The 21,741-nt window shown below is 40.0% G+C and overlaps 1 protein-coding gene across 1 annotated transcript in view; it reads left to right on the forward strand.

Annotated features, from left to right (window-relative positions):
- LOC120978569 (potassium channel subfamily T member 2-like) overlaps window positions 1–21,741 on the forward strand; it is a 1,475,081-nt gene that overhangs the window by 850,412 nt on the left and 602,928 nt on the right. Inside the window, 1 exon segment of the mRNA XM_040406800.1 lies at window positions 10,443–10,615. Coding sequence (XP_040262734.1) covers window positions 10,443–10,615 — 173 coding nt within the window.

Raw genomic sequence — 21,741 nt, forward strand, 5'->3', positions numbered from 1 at the left:
AACCACATACTGCGGGACAGCCATGGCCATCAGCTGTTTGAAGCTGTCTGTGTCCACCAGCCGGAATGACAGCATTTCAAAGGCCAGCAGTTTAGAAATGCTGGCGTTCAGGCCAAGGGCTCGAGGGTGACTCGGGGGGAATTTGCGCTTCCTCTCTAAGGTTTGAGATATTGAGAGCTGAACGCTGCTGTGTGATATAGTGGAGACGCTAGTTGACGGTGGCGGTGGTGGTGGTGTCGGTGGCACATCCTCTGTTTGCTGCTCGGCAGGTGGCAACATTCCTCTCGAGGCGGAAGCCGAGGCAGCAGCGGTAGAGGGAGCAGGGGGAGCCTCAGCGAGTGCCTGGTTTTTAAGGTGTGTACCCCACTGCAGTTCATGCTTTGCATGTAGATGCCTGGTCATGCAGGTTGTGCTGAGGTTCAGAACGTTAATGCCTCGCCTCAGGCTCTGATGGCAGAGCGTGCAAGTCACTCGGGTCTTGTCGGTAGGACATTGTTTAAAGAAGTGCCATGCCAGGGAACTCTTTGAAGCTGCCTTTGTGGGGCTGGGTCCCTGTTGGCGATGTCCAGTAGCAGGCGAACTCTGGGGGCGGCGGCTCGTCTGCTTTGGCCCCCTGCTCCCTCTTTGGCTTCGCTGTTGTCTCGGTCTCACCACTACCTCTTCCTCTGAACTGTGAAAGTCATCGCCACGACCTTCAGTCCATGTGGGGTCTAAGACCTCATCGTCCTCTGCATCGTCTTCCACCCAGTCTCCCTCCCTGACCTCCTCCTGTTCAGTCTGCACACTGCAAAAAGACGCGGCAGTGGGCACCTGTGTTTCGTCATCATCAGAGAGTCGGTGACTCTGCTGTGGTGGTATTCCCATGTCCTCTTCATCTGGAGACATAAGTGGTTGTGCGTCAGTGCATGGTATGTCTTCCTCCACTGGGGAAGGGCTAGGTGGACGCCCCTGGGAAACCCTGGAAGCAGAGTCTTCAAACAGAAGAAGAGACTGCTGCATAACTTGTGGCTCAGACCGTTTCCCTGATATGCTTGGGGGTGATGTGACAGACTGATGGGCTTGGTTTTCAGGTGCCACCTGTGCGCTTTCCGCAGAAGACTGGGTGGAAGACCATGTGGTGAACGTGCTGGAAGCACTGTCGGCCACCCAATCGATTAATGCCTGTACCTGCTCAGGCCTTACCATCCTAAGAGCGGCATTGGGCCCCACGAGATATTGCGGTACATTCTGCCGGCTAGTTGAGGGAGTTCGTTCCCTACTGTGTGCGCCTGGGGCCGAACGGCCACGTCCTCTACCAGCAACAGAGGCTCCACGGACACCACCACGACCGCGTCCTCGTCCCTTAATAGTATTTTTCTTCATTGTTGCGATTCAACTCGCACCACAATGAAATATATTATTTTTTATAAGCAAAATCCCCTCACTGGAATACTTTCAGTCTTTTGACTGTATGGATTACAGATGGAATGACTGTTATATGTGAGTACCGCTTTCTTTGACAGATTCTAGTATGGGTACATATATGTTTTCCCAACCCCAGCACATTAGTTTGCTAATTCCAGATGTATGAAACGCAGGCCTAACTGTATCTAGTATATTGAACGCCAGATAAACTAACTTGGCCTTTTTTAAATAAAAAAAATTCCCTCACTGGAATACTTTCAGTCTTTTGACTGTATGGATTACAGATGGAATGACTGTTATATGTGAGTACCGCTTTCTTTGACAGATTCTAGTATGGGTACATATATGTTTTCCCAACCCCAGCACATTAGTTTGCTAATTCCAGATGTATGAAACGCAGGCCTAACTGTATCTAGTATATTGAACGCCAGATAAACTAACTTGGCCTTTTTTAAATAAAAAAAAAATTCCCTCACTGGAATACTTTCAGTCTTTTGACTGTATGGATTACAGATGGAATGACTGTTATATGTGAGTACCGCTTTCTTTGACAGATTCTAGTATGGGTACATATATGTTTTCCCAACCCCAGCACATTAGTTTGCTAATTCCAGATGTATGAAACGCAGGCCTAACTGTATCTAGTATATTGAACGCCATATAAACTAACTTGGCCTTTTTTAAATAAAAAAAAAATTCCCTCACTGGAATACTTTCAGTCTTTTGACTGTATGGATTACAGATGGAATGACTGTTATATGTGAGTACCGCTTTCTTTGACAGATTCTAGTATGGGTACATATATGTTTTCCCAACCCCAGCACATTAGTTTGCTAATTCCAGATGTATGAAACGCAGGCCTAACTGTATCTAGTATATTGAACGCCAGATAAACTAACTTGGCCTTTTTTAAATAAAAAAAATTCCCTCACTGGAATACTTTCAGTCTTTTGACTGTATGGATTACAGATGGAATGACTGTTATATGTGAGTACCGCTTTCTTTGACAGATTCTAGTATGGGTACATATATGTTTTCCCAACCCCAGCACATTAGTTTGCTAATTCCAGATGTATGAAACGCAGGCCTAACTGTATCTAGTATATTGAACGCCATATAAACTAACTTGGCCTTTTTTAAATAAAAAAAAAATTCCCTCACTGGAATACTTTCAGTCTTTTGACTGTATGGATTACAGATGGAATGACTGTTATATGTGAGTACCGCTTTCTTTGACAGATTCTAGTATGGGTACATATATGTTTTCCCAACCCCAGCACATTAGTTTGCTAATTCCAGATGTATGAAACGCAGGCCTAACTGTATCTAGTATATTGAACGCCAGATAAACTAACTTGGCCTTTTTTAAATAAAAAAAATTCCCTCACTGGAATACTTTCAGTCTTTTGACTGTATGGATTACAGATGGAATGACTGTTATATGTGAGTACCGCTTTCTTTGACAGATTCTAGTATGGGTACATATATGTTTTCCCAACCCCAGCACATTAGTTTGCTAATTCCAGATGTATGAAACGCAGGCCTAACTGTATCTAGTATATTGAACGCCAGATAAACTAACTTGGCCTTTTTCAAATAAAAAAAATTCCCTCACTGGAATACTTTCAGTCTTTTGACTGTATGGATTACAGATGGAATGACTGTTATATGTGAGTACCGCTTTCTTTGACAGATTCTAGTATGGGTACATATATGTTTTCCCAACCCCAGCACATTAGTTTGCTAATTCCAGATGTATGAAACGCAGGCCTAACTGTATCTAGTATATTGAACGCCAGATAAACTAACTTGGCCTTTTTTAAATAAAAAAAATTCCCTCACTGGAATACTTTCAGTCTTTTGACTGTATGGATTACAGATGGAATGACTGTTATATGTGAGTACCGCTTTCTTTGACAGATTCTAGTATGGGTACATATATGTTTTCCCAACCCCAGCACATTAGTTTGCTAATTCCAGATGTATGAAACGCAGGCCTAACTGTATCTAGTATATTGAACGCCAGATAAACTAACTTGGCCTTTTTTAAATAAAAAAAAAATTCCCTCACTGGAATACTTTATGGCTTTTCACTGTATGGATTACAGGTGGACTGGTATTAGTAGGGGTGACACAAGCACACCCAAGTCCCTGATGTAGGATTTCTATGGCACAGACCACTATTACAAGTGATTAATGGACGTTGGGAGAGATTGTGCTGCAGCACTAGTCCCAAGATGGCCGCCGCCTATCAGCCCAGTAACATGTGCCACAAAATGGTCTGCACAACCTTTAAAAAAAATAGCCTTGGACTGTGCTGCTAAATCGCTATTGGTCTGAATCCCAGGTGTAGATGTCTGACTTGTTTGGAGCTTTGGAATGCACACTGTGGCAGCTTCTGCTGCAGCACTACAAGTCGCAAAATGGCGGCCGGCGGTCAGCCCAGGTACATGTGGATGGAAAAATCACTCTGGCCACTCTAAAAATAGCCAATCCCTATCAAAAAAGCAGCTCAGCTGCAGTTGTTCAGATGAATCACAGGTGGAGGAGAGAAATTTGCTTCCAGTTATTCAATTATCCCTGCCTATTCTCGCCCTAGCATCAGCTGCGTCTATCCCTGTTCTATTCACATCGGGAGTGAGCACGTCCCGACGTGCGCACAAGCTTATAAAGAGGCTGAGTCACATGCTGCACTTGGCCAATCACAGCCTTGCCAATAGTAGGCATGGCTGCGATGGCATCTTAGGGCAAGTAGTATGATGCCTGTTGATTGGCTGCTTTGCAGCCTTTCAAAATGCGCCAAAATACATGCCGAACGACGAACCCGAACCCGAACTTTTACGAAAAAGTTCGGGTTCGGGTCCGTGTCACGAACACCCCAAAATTCGGTACGGACCCGAACTATGCTCGAACTGTTCGCTCAACACTAATCCTGATGCATCCTGAACGGATTTCACTCCATTCAGAATGCATTAGGATAAAACTGATCAGGATTCTTCCGACGACGGAACTCTATGCCGGAAGAAAAGAACGCAGGTGTGAAAGAGCCCTAAGGAAATACGATACCACTCTGCAATCATGCAATGCGATTATGATCACTAACCCTCCTACATCTGTGACTCCTATTGTGCTTATTTTGATGTAATAGTTTGCATTTTGTCATAGACATAGTGCACCTATGTTCTGATTCCAGTAGGAAAAGATTCAAATTCTCTTATTTAGATTTTAAATAGCAGACCTTGATTTATTTTATTTTTTTTCATCTCTCATGGACACCCTTTAATAATTTTTTAATTGTTGCTTTGTACTTTATTGTGGGCTAAATATATTTTCCTCAGCAATAATCATGTCCAAAGGGGTGTAGGGAGCGGGCTTAGGGACCTACAGCTGCAGTTATCTCCAATCCTGGCCATGTATCCCATTAGATGCCACACTTAATAGCAATCTTGGTACCTAAGCAGTTAGAGGGAAGGTTCTCCTACTGTAGTCCAATCGCTTCCCCAATGATACAATAATTGTCATTGAAGTCTGGGGCCTATTAGAGGTGCCCAGGCCCACAATATGTAGTGCTTTTATTATGCCCTAATACTCTGCAATATGGAACCAATGTAAGTGATGGAACAAAAAGTAATAAAAAAATGAAAAATAGGAAAAAGAAAAATATTAAACATCTCATGAAAAATAAAAATAAATAAAATTGCATATTGTTGCATCTCAAAAAGTCCAGACTGTTATATAATACTGTGAGCATGCAGTGATGTCATCAAGATCAGTGTAGGTCCTTTGGTAGGTCTTTTCCACTCAAGAGAGGAGCGGCTTGCTTCAGAGCAAGCAAGTGGAGGTGTTTTTTTTTTAACCCAAAAAGCCATATTGCATCAGCATATTACTGTTTTTAATGGCCATTAGACAGGTACACTTATGTCTAAGTGGCCCCTAAAAACGGTCCCTACTGTAGGGTGAATAGGGTTTTAACATAGCGACTTGTGATTAATTAATTTGTAACAAATAAAATTTCTTGTCAAACTTCAGCGAAGTTAACAAATCCCATTTTTCAGCTCTAATCACCATTATCATAGTAACAGGTAGAATAAAGTTACCAAGTCAGTTTAGCCCACAATGAATGTTGTAAAATGAAACTTAAAAACAAAGGAAAATTGCATTTTTCCACCTAACTACTCTTTTTTTTTTTTTACACTTTATCAATATATTAAATGGAACACCTTTAAAACATATATTATATGGAATGCTATTTACAATACAACTCATTAGTCAAAAAGAAGCCCTCATATGGTGACATAAAAGTAAAACAGTAATGATGTTTAGAGGGTGGGAATGAAAAGCGAAAATTAAATAAGCAACAGCTTACCATTTGTCCAACAGGACCTGTCTGATGGCTTGTTCTCTAGTCTTAATCTTTACCTGAGAGCTGATAAAACCATAATTTAAAGGCTCCTTTACATGAGCCAATGATTGGAGCAATTATGATGAAGGACCATTCCTAGGAATGCTCATTCCCAATAATTGCGCTGTGTAAAGGTGCCAACAATCACAGATGAATGAGTGTCGAGTGAAAAGATCATTGTTAGTCACCTAAATCACTGTTTCTGTGCAGCAGATCGTAGTATCTAAACAGCAATATGCTGCCCAGAAAAAAATATTCTCTATGGGGATGACCGATCAAAGAACAATCTGTTGCCCTCATACAGCAAAGGTGATTGCTGCACGTATATGCAGATCTCACCCCTTCTGATGAGCAGGCACTTATGAAGAAGCAGATTGTTCTACATGATTGCCCATGTGAAAGGGAATGTCATCAGAAAATGACCTATTGTTTATATCTCATTTTTATAATTCACATAGTTTTAAAGAATATTTGATTATGTTATTTTTTATTTTTCATGTCAATATCTACGTTTAAACAACCATAAAATACTGCAGTTTTTGCTCTGGTCACTAAGCATAATAATAGGCTTCTTGGTCTGTTAAAACCAGCAGTGGATGTGCCACTGTGCCAACTAACAATTTTTGACTTTCAGCTAAACCTAAAGGCTTTGTCCTGGCCATTCCAGGGTATTCACCCTATATCTCCTATACAGGGATCTGGGCTTTGCTGCAGGGAGCCAGCCAGACTGCTTTCTTCTGGAGTAGTCCTGGAGTAGTTGGATGCCGACCCATGGGGTCAGAGACACTGGTGTGAAGCAGAAAGCATAGTCTGAACACAGTCCAAAGTCAGAGCAGGATGAGTACTTGCATATCCTAAATAGCAGTTCCAAGTTTGGGGCAGGCAAAGTATGTGTGTAGTACAGGCTACAATTCCAAGGTCGAGACAGATGGCAAGGAGTGGAATTGGTAGACAGGCAAGTTACGGTACACGGGTATTCAGACAACAGATTACCTTTGCTCGTTACTAGAGATTAGACAACCTCACAGCTCAGGCATCCTCTCCATAGGGAAAGTCAGCAATTGGCTAAGGAAGGATTTGAAGATACACACTAGCCTTTTAAGGGATCACAGGTGAGTGCTGATGCATCCTAAAGGAACAGAAACTGAAGCAATGGAGACTTCAGCTTCAATAGGTTGCTGAGTGTGATGGTATGTATCAGTGCAGGGGCAGACACTGACTGCTGACCTAACATCTGTACAGATTAGTTTGCTGCAGTTGGCTGCTTATCTACCATTCTAATCCTGTGGGTAATTATATTACCTCTGTGTATAGATAAGACTGTATCCACCATTCAAAATAGGTGATTGTCAAATATTATCAATTTTTTCCTTGTAAAATTACCTTTGCACAGGTCACAGAGCATGCCTACAAACCTCTCCTATAGAAGTCAATGAGGTTGTGACCATTGTGTCTAAATGCACTCAGCTTTCACATGACAGCCACACTCCTGCTCCAACAGCCTAAACCGGTAAAAGTGCTGATCTGGGCTGTTTAACCCCTTACATGAAGCAGGCAATGGAGCCCACTGCATGTAAGCGGTGACAGATGGAGAGGACTCCCATCGGCATGCTGCAAATGCGATTGCGGGGTACAGATTTGTATAAAAGCTGGCTTGTGCCTGGTACAGGCCCCAAGCCTGCCTCTGATTGAATTTCAGCAGGCTGTGCCTCTCTGGCGCAGCTTTCTGGTCAATGTCAGTATAGCACTGACATTAAAATGCAATGCACGAAAAGCAATCAAAATATTTCCTGTTATAGTCCCCTTGTGTGACTATTAAGTGGTAAAAAAGTTTTTAAAAAAATATAAAATTTTAAAAAATTCCAATAAAAAATACACTTTTTTCCCACTGAAAATACGCTTATCAGCGTATTCATAATGACCCGCTCGACACAGATATCATGTAATTTATCCACCATGGTGAACGTTGGAAACAAAAATATATATATAACATAATTGCTAATTTATTCTTAGCCGCCACAGAAAAAACTTAATAACAAGCAATCAAAAATCTTAATTTACTCCAAAATGATACCAAGGAAAACTGCAAGTTGTCCTGCAAAAACCAAAACCTCACACATATCCATAGAAAGAAAAATAAAAAAGTTATGTGTCTTGGGAAGCGGCAATACAATAAGATTTTTTTTCCTTTAAAAAAAGGGGGTTTTATCACACAAAAGTAGTAAAACGCAAAAAAAAAACTATGGGGGATCATAGCAACCAATTAGATTCCACCTTTCATTTTGGACAGCTCCTTTGGAAAATGAAAGGAGGAATCTGATTGGTTGCTATGGGCAACTAAGCCAGTTCTACCTAACACCAGTTTGATAAATGACCCGCTATATGTATTTGGTATTGCTGTAATAATACTGACCCTGAGAATAAAGATATTATATTATTTATACCGAAAAATAAACACCTCAAAATTTATAATGAAAAACTCTGTGGCAGTATTGCTGTTTTTTCCCATTTCCCTCCCAGAAAGAGTTAATAAAAGTTATGTGTACCCCAAAATAACACCATTAAAAACTACAACTTGTCTCATAATAATCAAGCCGTCATACAGCTACATAGACGGAAAAATAAAAGGGTTATAGCTGTTGGAAGGCAATGATGAAAAAAGGAAGAAAAACGATTGGTCAGTAAAGCCCAAAACAGTATAAAGTTCATCCACGGCACTCCCCCAAAAAATTTTGTGCAAAGAATTTTTACATTTTATTCTTTTTGCAGATTATCATTTGTATACATCCAGCGTAAATCATTTGTACATCATTAGTATATAGCCACATGAGACATAATTCCCAGACGTTTCGGTCTAATACGACCTTCCTCTGTGGGGTCTAGAGAAATATATAATATATATACAATGTGGTCACAGAAAATGTGAGTATATCTGATAATCTGTTAAAAATAAGGCGAGAGAGTAGAAAAGAGAGATTGAAGGGAGGATGTCCCATCAGTAACTTGAAGGAAAAAAAAGGGGGGCGGGGAAAAAGTCACAGAGTGGAGAGTAGGAAGCAAAAACCCTAGTTATGTTACTCTAGTACAGGTAGTATCATTGGTATCTCATTAATAGGAGCCTATAATTATAGGTCTAAAAGAACAGGGTATAAAAAGATAAAGCAAACAAATTCCAAGTGCTAGAAAGGAGCTTCAGTGGTGTGTAGAAATACCTGGTGACAGGGTAGTGAGGCAAACGCTGGATGTGGCATGCATGCGGGTCAGGGCGCTATAAATACTGTCGGCGGCTGATGATCTAGTCAGGGCGCATGAGATCGACGTCAGTGCGTCTGGAACCTGTAAGCGGTGAGCCTAAGCGCTGAGGCTGAAAGGAAGGGCATCGGCGGCTAATGATGAGTAGTGCGTCATCACGTTACGGTAGTGCGTGCGCATGCGCGCTCGGTACTCAGGTGGAGTGTGGGCAAAGAGTGTGGACAAGAGGGTGAGAGTCGAAAGTAGAAGGAGAGGGGCCAGATAGAATTACAGAAGTAGCGTCTATGCTGTATATATACAGTATTGATATGGATATAGAAGGATTATCCATCAAAATAAAGGTATCACAGTATAATAATATAACAAAGTCACTGGATGTCATTTGTAAGTGTAGTGAGAAGTAATACAATGTTGTAGTATATATCGGCAGTCACGACGCACTACAGGCTCATCACTAGCCGCCGATGCCCTTCCTTACAGCCTCAGCGCTTAGACTCACCGCTTACAGGTTCCAGACGCACTGACGTCGATCTCATGAGCCCTAACTAGATCATCATCCGCCAACAGTATTTATAGCGCCCTGACCCACATGTATGCCACATCCAGCGTTTGTCTCACTACCCTGCCACCAGGTATTTCTACACACCACTGAAGCTCCTTTCTAGCACTTGGAATTTCTTTGCCTTATCTTTTTATACCCTGTTCTTTTAGACCAATAATTATAGGCTCCTATTAATGAGATACCAATGATACTACCTGTACTAGAGTAACATAACTAGGGTTTTCGCTTCCTAATCTCCACTCTGTGACTTTTTCCCGACCCCCCCTTTTTTTCCTTCAAGTTACTGATGGGACATCCTCCATTCACTCTCTTTTTTCTACTCTCTTGTCCTATTTTTAACAGATTATCAGATATACTCGAATTTTCTGTGACCACATCGTATATATATTATATATTTCTCTAGACCCCGCTGAGGAAGGTCGTATTAGCAAAGAGAGGTGTGTGCTAAAATTGTGAGAAAGAAAAATTTACGCTTTTTTTCATGGATGTGCCATTGACACGGAAATGTGAACGAGCCTTACATCTGTGGATTTCATGGTATTTTCCATCTGTTTACTGCAGTTGGCAGATTTTTTACATTGTCAGTTTATCGAGTTCCTGATTTCGGCCACCTTTCTTGACTGCAGTATTCTCCATGCAAACAATGTTAGCAGGAATGCTTTAGAAAACGTGTTTATTTGTGCTGTATGTTGATACTTGTGCTTATTGATTTCTACAGTAAAGCTTCCATTGTGACAAATAATGCCCACAGATGAAATGTACTACATACTGTGTATTAAGCTACTTAATATACTTAACTTCTTTCATTCACTTCTGCTTTAGGGTTGTCAACATAACTATTATGAAGATGCTAAAGCCTATGGTTTTAAAAATAAGGTCATCATTGTTGCAGCAGAGACAGCAGGCAATGGACTGTACAATTTCATTGTGCCTCTCAGAGCTTATTATAGACCAAAGAAAGAGCTTAATCCAATCATACTACTGCTGGATAATCCGTAAGTGCTGAGAACTGATTATATATTAAGTCTGAATCTCAAGAAATTACAAAGGTCGTCTCAAAACCTGTTTCTTTCATGTAAATGTTCATCTCCATGTCTTTTAATGAGACTTGATCTAACAGCATTGTATGAACACTGGAAATCTGATGAAGTACCTTGGGTATATAAACAACCCTTTCTTAAAGTACTTCTACACTTCTTTAATTACTTCCCTTCTTACTAAATACCAGGGGCATTTTTTTTAGCTTCTGATAATTAGCCACATGGAAAGTAAGCTATGCAAATAATTTAATGTAACAGTGGGTCCTGTCTGGAAAGATTCCAGGTCTCAGATTGGACAAGGCCATGAGAGGAGATGGTAATAATTTAAGTAGAAATGTTTTGGTAATATTTACTGTAGGTAAGTTTAAAAAAAGGAGTGATCACAGATTGAATTAATTTAGGCTTGGGTTTTTGTCTCCCACTAGATAATGAGCAGTAGGAGAGATTTATAATTCTAGCAGCACCATTCATGATAAGTTGTTACAGTTGGTGACCAAGCCAAATGTTATATTTGTCATGGTAATAATTAACCACAGAGTGAGGTTAGGAAAAATTATCTTTTGGAGATATTGGAAAGATATAAGAAGTTGCATTTTGAGATGATATGAAGGATGGAGCTAGGCAAGGAATACATTGTTTCAAATAATGTATTGCTGGGAAGTGAGAAGAAATACAATTAGCTCACTTTTGTACTTAGCAACTCTCAAGACATAAGTCTTGAGACATTAGTAGGGCAATTAATATGATCAGAAATATCTGTAAAAACAATGGTGGCTATAAAAGATTGCTTTGCATGGTTATATTAAATATTATCACGCCATGGGTTTATCTTGTCAGAAAACACCAACTAAGAAGAGTATGAGTAGAGATAGGGCACTGGTGTGAGGAGAACAAGGAATACCCCAGACGCCAATTCAACTGGACACCTGGAAAATCCAAAGTTTTACAGAGTGAAACATATTTAAAGGCATAAAAAGTCACAGCTCTAATGGCCATTTGAAATATAGATTGAATAGTTTTCAAAAAATAATATAAAAAAATGAAATAAAACCTAATGTAAGGAATCGCTCTCTCAAGTGGGGCGGCGATGACAGATTCCTCCTCAGACAATGGGATTAAAGTCCAAATGGTGCTTTATTTTGGCACTTCAGCACCAGCACAAACATAAACATAACACCTACCCGTCTGGGCTCTACCTTATACATAGGTCGTCTCTACCTCACCTATAGAGCGCAGTTCAGACACAGGGTATCAGGTTCTGACACTCAGCAGGCCAGCTCACCAGGCATAAGTCCCACACAGGGGAGAGATCCGGTTTCACACAGCATCGTGGCCCCTCAGCCCTCCTGGCTGGGCCCACACCAAGCCACGCAGACTTCCCCCTCTCTAGGGTCACTTCCTCTCCCCCAGACTCATACACAGAGGGTTGTTTTATCCCTCCTTGATTAACCCAACTGGCCTCACCTGGGGCTAGGGAACTGTAATGGACTAGGGGTGTAGACTGAGAGACTCCCACTACCAACCTGTCTCCCAGTCCAAAGAAATCTAGCCCATACAACTTTAAACAAAAATGATCCCCAGCAAGCTATGCCTTGCTGAAGCAGCACCATTTCTGGATTTCAGTTATCTCACCCAGCTAAACCGAAAAACCGGGTGAGATACATATCCCAGCATACCTCTACCTTGCACTCTACCACACTAAGTACAAGTAAATATGTTGTAATATAACTAGCTGAAGATGGTAAATGTCTGAGTAGTGTTTGTAGTTGCTCATATTTTTGCAGATATTGAAAAGTACATTTTAGATCGGCGCTTCTTTTCCAGTTGCTATTGTGTAAAAGGAAAAACTGTAAAGTATTGTAATCAGGAGACCTAATAAACAGCCCACACAGATTTCCATTTTAAAATGTGTCTGTATGAGATGTATTCATTCCATTTCAAAAGCATTTCTCCTAGGGTACCTTAATGGCATTTATGAAATGCAGCTATTTGTGTAATAGCTATGCAAAGAATTGCCTTAACCATGGTGTCAGCCACAGAAAATGACACGCGGCAGACTGTGTATATTACTGTATTGAAACAAATTTTTTTCTTTCTTTTTTTCATTAGAGCGTTCAGAAATTAGAGTATGAAAATGTACCTTGAAATAATTTGTCTGCAGAACATATTATATTTTCCATTTCTGTGTCACAGCACTTAATTTAATAACAATGTTGTATGATGTGCCCATTTGTTCAGCTGGTTAAAAGTAAATCTGGGGCAGTCTGTGCTTTATATATATATATATATATATATATATATATATATATATATACTTTTATATACATTCAATACAATATCCACATCCACATTCTAGCACTGTGTATACAATCCTATGTCTGCAGCGCAATACCACTATTTCTAAGGCAGAAGGCATTTATTTTTAAATATTCTTGAGTTTCTTTCTGTAAGATATACAATACAGATAGGATGGTTCACAGGAATGGAAATAACACAGGCACAAAGGCCGCAGACCGCTCATCTGCAAGAACTATGAATAAAGTCCACTCACAGAAGGCCCCTTTCATAGTGTAATACCCTAGAGTTGTGTTGCTACACACCTCTATCCCACTACTATCTCCTGAGAGCCTTTATACTGTCATCTGATATAATTTACATTATGTCCTCCACAAATGTGCATACAAATCTATGTTAAAAGTTATTGTTTATGTCATTTTCCTGGTATACCAGTAGGTGGCAGCAACACATTGGCAGGTACAAGCTACAGTTTAGTGAATCTAAGCTGGAATGGTTAATTCCAGCTTGGCTCCCCTGTGTGGAGAAGTGGGATGGTCCCACATCCTGCAGTCTGGGTGGAGAAGGAAGCTTAGTCGGTGTAGCCCACCCCTTGTGTGTTTGTGGAGCTCCCCTGCATAGGGAAGACAGCAAGGATCTAGTCTTGGCTGAGACATGGCCATATACCCAGCTTGAGCACTTTCAGCTCAGCTGGATGAGGAAATCAGAAACTACAGACAACCTCCAGAGTTCCAGGAAGAAAGCATACCCTGAGAATCCATCTGTGAGATAAGTCCAGAGTCCTAGGAGAAGCCAATTCCTCCTCAGCTAGTCTGTCCCCACAAAGCAAAAGGTACAGATAAGTGCAGAAGCTAATCCTGCCATAGTTACAGAACTATCAAGCAGATGTTTTATCCTGTCGACATTTAAAGCAGAAGTATTCATTCCTGCCAATGATTGCCAAATGATTGGGACCAAGAGACCAAAGCTGCATACTGCTTGGATGAAAGTTATTTCAAGTAAAAAAAAACGTTTGAACTTCATCTAAAGGTCTGGACATAATTTCTTATGCAAAATTCCTCTATTACTCCTACTATCACTACACTCAAATTTATTGCAAGTGAGCCAGGAACCAGGAGTCCGGCCGTACCCAGGTAGGAGCCACCGTGACACAATTATCACTATCCTACAGAGACATTATAGGCCATTACACCACTCTGGCATTCCGAATCTGTGATGTGTGTTATAACACCTTGGAAGGGCCCTGAAATAATACCCTGCACATGCTGCAATTGGCGTCACAAACAAATACAGGATATATTATCCACCTGACCCGGCCACTACACTAAAAGTGGCACAGCGAACCCCTTACTGGTCACTGCAATAACCTATGTAGCAGAGGAGGAACCTTGATGAATTTTTACCTAGTTTGAACATTACATACAATGCTAACAAACCACTGGTTTGTTAGCATTGTATGTAATGTTCAAACTAGGTAAAAATGGCATCATTTGTGAGCTGAAGGTAGTGCAGTAAGTGCTTGTCTCCTCTATGTGGCCTTTGGTTGGATCCATTCCTAGTGACAGATACACCCAAATATGGTAGTCCCCCTTTACCTTCATGACCACATGTCCACCTCTAAACAGGTCAGATTAAAAGAGTTCTCTGGGAATTAGGACAATGAAAATACTTAAATATTACATTATTATAAATATATTCCCAAATACCTTTCATTAGTTACAATGGCTTGTTTTGTTTGTGGAGCACTCATTAAGGAAATACAATGGTCACCTTCCTACTACTATGGTAATAATCAGCAGCAGCACTTGTATGTAGTCTCCATTACCACAGCCCTACATTACCACAGTCTGTCCTGGCCCTCCTCTCTGTACTTCATGGCTCCTCATGAACTTATTCCTACAGAGATTCATCTAAAGTTCTTTAGCAGAGAGGACGATGAGGCAGCTCTTTTTAGTTCAATCTTGTGAAGTAAATTGTCATCCTGTGTGATTAGGACAGGTTTTGAGTATACTAATAGGACAGTGGCCATTTTATTTTCCCTGATGATTGCTCCACAAACAAGCCATTATAACTAATGAAAGGTATTTGGGGATGTATTTATAACAAAGTAATATTTAAGTAATTTAAGTAATTTTATTTTCTTAATTACTGGAGAACCCCTTTAAGAATAAGTAATTCAACTTTGAAATGTTTGAAATACACTGATAAAAAATAAATAAATAATGCACCCAGAGAGAAATATACAGTTAGGTCCATAGGTCCATATACAGTATATTTAGACAGAGACAACATTTTTATAATTTTTGTTCTGTACATTACCACAATGGATTTTGAACAAAAAAATTCAGATGCAGTTGAAGTTCAGACCTTTAGCTTTAATTCAGTGGGTTGAACAAAATGATTGCATAAAAATGTGAGGAACTAAAGCATTTTTTTAAACTCAGTCCCTTCATTTCAGGGGCTCAAAAGTCATTGTACCAAATAAATAATTGAAAATGAAACGTTAATTTTGAATACTTGGTCGAAAACCCCTTGTTGGCAATGACTGCCTGAAGTCTTGAACTCATGGACATGACCAGCCGCTGGGTTTCCTCCTTTTTAATGCTCTGCCAGGCCTTTACTGCAGTAGTTTTTAGTTGCTGTTTGTTTGTGGGCCTTTCTGTTTGAAGTTTAGTCTTTTTAAAAAGTGAAATGCATGCTTTATTGGGTTCAGATCAGGTGACTGACTTGGCCATTCAAGAATATTCCACTTCTTTGCTTTAATAAACTCCTGGGTTGTTTTGACTTTATGTTTTAGGTCATTGTCTTATTAGTATTGTCTGTATTATGAAACGCCGACCAATCAGTTTGTATGCATTTGACTAGACTTGAGCACACATTATGTCTCTGAAAACCCCATAATTTATCTGGCTGCTTCTGTCCTGTGTCACATCATCAATAAACATTAGGGACCAAGTGCCACTGACAGCCATGCATGCCCAAGCCATCAGACTGCCTCCGTGTTTTACAGATGATGTGGTATGCTTTGAATCATGAGCTGTACCATGCCTTCGCCCTACTTTTTTCTTTCCATCATTCTGGTAGCGGTTGGTCTTGGTTTCATTGTCCAAAGAATGTTCTTCCAGAAGTGTGCTGGTTTTGTAAGTTGTTTTTTAGCAGTCCAAACTAGCCTTCTTATTCTTGAGGCTGATGAGTGGCTTGCACTGTGCAGTGAACCTTTTGTATTTACTTTCATGCAGTCTTCTCTTTATGGTAGATTTGGATATTGATACACCTATATCCTAAAGAGTGTTGTTCACTTGGTTGGCAGTTGTGAAGTGGTTTCTCTTCACCGTGGAAATTATTCTGCGATCATCCACCACTGTTGTCTTCTGTGGGCGTCAATGTATTTTTGCATTTTTGAGGCTACCAGTGCTTTCTAGTGTTGATCACGACTATTCAAATTTTTATCGCGAATATAGGTACTTTGAAAATTTGCGAATATTTCGAATATAGTGATATATATTCGTAATTTCGAATATTCAATTTTTTTTTTAATCAGTACACAAGATCCCTCCCTGCTTCTAGCTTGTGGGTCAATGAGAAGGCTGCAGTATATTTGACTTTAGGAGTAGTGTTGTTTGCGAATTTTCGTAATGCAAATTTTTGTAATGCAAACTTTTATTGCGAATTTTTCAACTTACAACTATTAGACAAAGAAGATTATAGCACTATATTAGCTAAATTACTCTATATTAGTTTATTTTCTTTCGAATATTCGCTATATTGCTATAACTTTGTTTTTTCGAATATTCATAATATTCTAAAACAAGAATAGATAGCAATATAGCGAATATTCGAAAAAAAAAATGAATATAGAGCAATTTAGCTAATATAGTGCTATAATCTTCTTTGTCTATTAGTTGTAATTTTTTTCTCATCTGAAGTTCAGATTGGAAAAAAATTACAACTATAAAAAAAAGATTATAGCACTATATTAGCTAAATTGCTCTATATTCATTTTTTTTTAATATTCGCTATATTGCTATATATTCTCATTTTAGAATATTACAAATATTTGCAAAAACAAAGTTATAGCAATATAGTGAATATTAAAAAAAATAATAGTAATATATAGAGCAATTTAGCTAATATAGTGCTATAATCTTTTTTTTTAATAGTTGTCATTTTTTTCCAATCTGAACTTCAGATGAGAAAAAAATTACAACTATTAGACAAAGAAGATTATAGCACTATATTAGCTAAATTGCTCTATATTTGTTTTTTTCTTCTAATATTCGCTATATATTCTTGTTTTAGAATATTACGAATATTCGAAAAAACAAAGTTATAGCAATATAGCGAATATTGTAAAAAAAAACGAATATAGAGCAATTTAGGTAATATAGTGCTATAATCTTCTTTCTCTAATAGTTGTAAGTTGAAAAATTTTCACTAAAAATTCGCTTTCCGAAAATTTGCATATTACACAATCATTACCTTGCCGATTTTTTTTGTAAAAAATTGGAGAATATAACGAATATTCGAATTTGCGAATATTCAACAAATATTCTACAAAATATTCGCAAAATATCGCAAATTCGAATATGACTCCTGCCGCTCATCACTAGTGCTTTCTTTCTCAGGATGTACCAAACTCTAGATTTTGCCACTCCTAATAGTGTAGCAATTTCTCGGATTTTTTTTCTTCTGTTTTTGCAGATGAAGGATGGCTTGTTTCACCTGCATGGAGAGCTCCTTTGACCGCATGTTTATTTCTCAGCAAAATCTTCAAAATGCAAGCACCACACCTCAAATCAACTCCAGGCCTTTAATGTGCTTAATTGAGAATGAAATAATGAAGGAATTGCCCACACCTGCCCATGAAACAGCCTTTGAGTCGATTGTCCATTTACTTTTGGTCCCTTTAAAAACAGGGTGCCACATGTAAAGGAGCTGAAACTCCTAAACCCTACATACAATTTTAATGCGGGTACCCTCAAATGAAAGCTAAAAGTCTGGACTTTATGACCATGTCCATTATATAAATATAACTTGAATATGTTTTATTAAACAGGTAATAAAAACAAAATGTGTCAGTGTCCAAATATATATGAACCTAACTGTAGGATTGATGCAAAACTAAGCATACAGCTATGTTTCAGGTAGATATGTAAATGATAACAGGTATGGTCTGAATAGAGACTAGGTCTTGCCACAAGAGAGCATAAAAGTGCTTCTCAGAGGCTACTTTTGGTAAAAAATTATTGACTGTTAGACATACCTTTATGATGCACTCAAAAATATTTTTTTCCAGACAAACTTTGAGCTGGGGAGAATCATTGGATTGAGAAAAGTGGGATGGCTGTTTTGAAAAATTGCCTGCAATCTAGACAATTTTGACCTAGCTAGGAGTTGTTGGGAGCAGTGGTTACATGAGGGCATGTACACATGGCAAAAAGACTCCGGGCTGCCCTGCCAGAACACCAGTAGAGAGGATAAATTGATCATGAAGCTTGCACTATATTGTTGTCCACCATCCAGAGACAAATGACACCTTTATTACACACCACTTTCACTGGCCAGACTACATCCAGGCACTTATCAGAAGGAAATTTTGTGTCATGGCACACGTTATGTCTCCTGCCACAGACAACCAGCCACTGTCACCTTTGTTTGCAGTGTTGTGGTGAACAGGAAAAACTGGACTACTCTGGACTCAAACCGTCTCATCTTTAGTAATGAATCCAGGTTCTGTTTGGGATCCCATGGAGGTTGGGTTTGAGTATGGAGACCTTGTGGTGATCAAAACAATCCTTTTTTGTTGTGAAACAACACAATGCTGCTTTAATTATCTGGGAGCCATCGCATATGACATTTGGTCACTCCAAGTAGTGATTCAAGGGACACTAACATCTCAGCGATATGTGCAGGACATCCAGCGGCTACATGTGTTGGCAGCGCTTCAACTGAGATTTTTCAGCAGCATAATGCTCGCCCACACACACACACACACACACACACAGAAAGAGTTTCCCAGGAATGTCTCTGCCAGATTGCAACACTTCTTTGACCTGGCTAGTCACCAGATATATTCAATACTACTGTATAATAGATCCACAGTGTGACCAATTTTACACCTAATCGGAATACTCAATTAATTACCATAATTAACAAAAGCAAATGAGTACTATAAAATTCCTTGAATAATTCACTTTTTATTAAACACAATTTAAAAGATTATATCATAATTACTGTAGGGATACAAATACTTAACGTCATGTCTCATTCTCAATGCCTAGTTCATATTAGTAAAATAGTCCATTGTGTACAAGAAAAATAATTGTATATCCTGCATCTATTTAATTTCCTATAAGGTCTGGAAAACCTCATATGCCCATTAACCAGATGACAATAAATAAGGGATAAATCGTGAAATAAGGGTGCTAAAATGCCACCTCAGTAAATATCCCTCACACCTATTCAATCGTTCCAGACGTGCTAGTGCATCACCAAAAGTTTGCATAAACAATTTTACTTGTACTTAGACATTCTAATAAGTAACATACCTAGACTTTGAAAATGAAAGCTCTCCTCCTGATAAAGCAGTAACACGAAACACGCATTGAAGGGACGTCTTTACTTCATTTTCAAAGTCTAGGTATGTTACTTGTTAGAATGTCTAAGTACAAGTAAATTGTTTTATGCAAACTTTTGGTCATGCGCTAGCACGTCTGGAAAGATTGAATAGGTGAGAGGAATATTTACTAAGGTGGCATTGTAGCGCCCTTATTTCACAATTTATCCCTTATTCATTGTCATCTGGTTAATGGGCATATGAGGAAGGTTTCCAGATTTTATAGGAATTTAAATAGATGCAGGATATACAATTATTTTCTTGTACACAATGGACTATTTTACTAATACGAACTAGGCATTGAGAATGAGACATGATGTTAAGTATTTGTATCCCTACTGTAATTATGATATAATCTTTTTAAATTGTGTTTAATAAAAAGTGAATTATTCAAGGAATTTTATAGTACTCATTTGCTTTTGTTAATTATCACCAGATATATTGCCAATCGAGCATTTATGAGACCAGCTGGGTGTAGCATCTATGGGCAAATGTGACTCAGGACCATAGAGAACCTGTATGCCTCCATGGCCAAACTGTATCTCATCTTGTATCCAGGCCTTATAGGTACTAGAGCCTCCTTTCAACTGTGCAATTTCCCCCAAATACATTAATATTTTAATCACTCATATAAAGTTTCATTCCATTCCAACAACTTTTTATTGGTGCATTATTTTTGGTCAATGGATGTATTCTCCAGTATTGTAAAAAAAAAAAAAACACTTCTCACTAGAGTTGAGCGAACACCTGGATGTTCGGGTTCGAGAAGTTCGGCCAAACTTCCCGGAAATGTTCGGGTTCGGGATCCGAACCCGACCCGAACTTCGTCCCGAACCCCATTGAAGACAATGGGGACCCGAACTTTTCGGCACTAAAAAGGCTGTAAAACAGCCCAGGAAAGGGCTAGAGGGCTGCAAAAGGCAGCAGTTAAATCCCCTGCAAACAAATGTGGATAGGGAAATGAATCTGGCTTCATGTCAGCAGAGAATCAGTCTTCATGTCATAGCAGAGAATCAGGCTTCACGTCACCCAACATTGGAACAGTCCATTGTCATATAATTTCAGCCCCGGCACCCAGACAGAGGAGAGGTTCATTCAACTTTGGGTTGCCCCGCAATATAATGGTAAAATGAAAATAAAATAGGATTGAATGAGGAAGTGCCCTGGAGTACAATAATATATGGTTAAGGGCAGGGAGTTAATGTCTAATCTGCACAAGGGATGGACAGGTCCTGTGGGATCCATGCCTGGTTCATTTTTATGAACGTCAGCTTGTCCACATTGGCTGTAGACAGGCGGCTGCGTTTGTCTGTAATGACGCCCCCTGCCATGCTGAATACACGTTCAGACAAAACGCTGGCCGCCGGGCAGGCCAGCACCTCCAAGGCATAAAAGGCTAGCTCTGGCCACGTGGACAATTTGGAGACCCAGAAGTTGAATGGGGCCGAACCATCAGTCAGTACGTGGAGGGGTGTGCATAGGTACTGTTCCACCATGTTAGTGAAATGTTGCCTCCTGCTAACACGTTCCGTATCAGGTGGTGGTTGCAGTTAGCTGTGGCGTGGTGACAAAACTTTTCCACATCTCTGCCATGCTAACCCTGCCCTCAGAGGAGCTGGCCGTGACACAGCTGCGTTGGTGACCTCTTGCTCCTCTCTGCCTTCGCCTTGGGCTTCCACTGGTTCCCCTATGACATTTGGGAATGCTCTCAGTAGCGCGTCTACCAACGTGCGCTTGTACTCGCGCATCTTCCTATCACGCTCCAGTGCAGGAAGTAAGGTGGGCACATTGTCTTTGTACCGTGGATCCAGCAGGGTGGCAACCCAGTAGTCCGCACACGTTAAAATGTGGGCAACTCTGCTGTCGTTGCGCAGGCACTGCAGCATGCAGTCGCTCATGTGTGCCAGGCTGCCTAGAGGTAAGGACAAGCTGTCCTCTGTGGGAGGCGTATCGTCATCGTCCTGCGTTCCCCCCAGCCACGCACCAGTGATGGGCCCGAGCTGCGTTGGGTGCCACCCCGCTGTAAACATGCTTCATCCTCATCCTCCTCCACCTCCTCCTCATCCTCGTCCTCCTCGTCCTCCAGTAGTGGGCCCTGTCTGGCCACATTTGTACCTGGCCTCTGCTGTCGCAAAAAAACCTCCCTCTGAGTCACTTCGAAGAGACTGGC

Source organism: Bufo bufo, chromosome 9, assembly GCF_905171765.1.
Source record: "Bufo bufo chromosome 9, aBufBuf1.1, whole genome shotgun sequence".
NCBI lineage: Eukaryota > Metazoa > Chordata > Amphibia > Anura > Bufonidae > Bufo > Bufo bufo.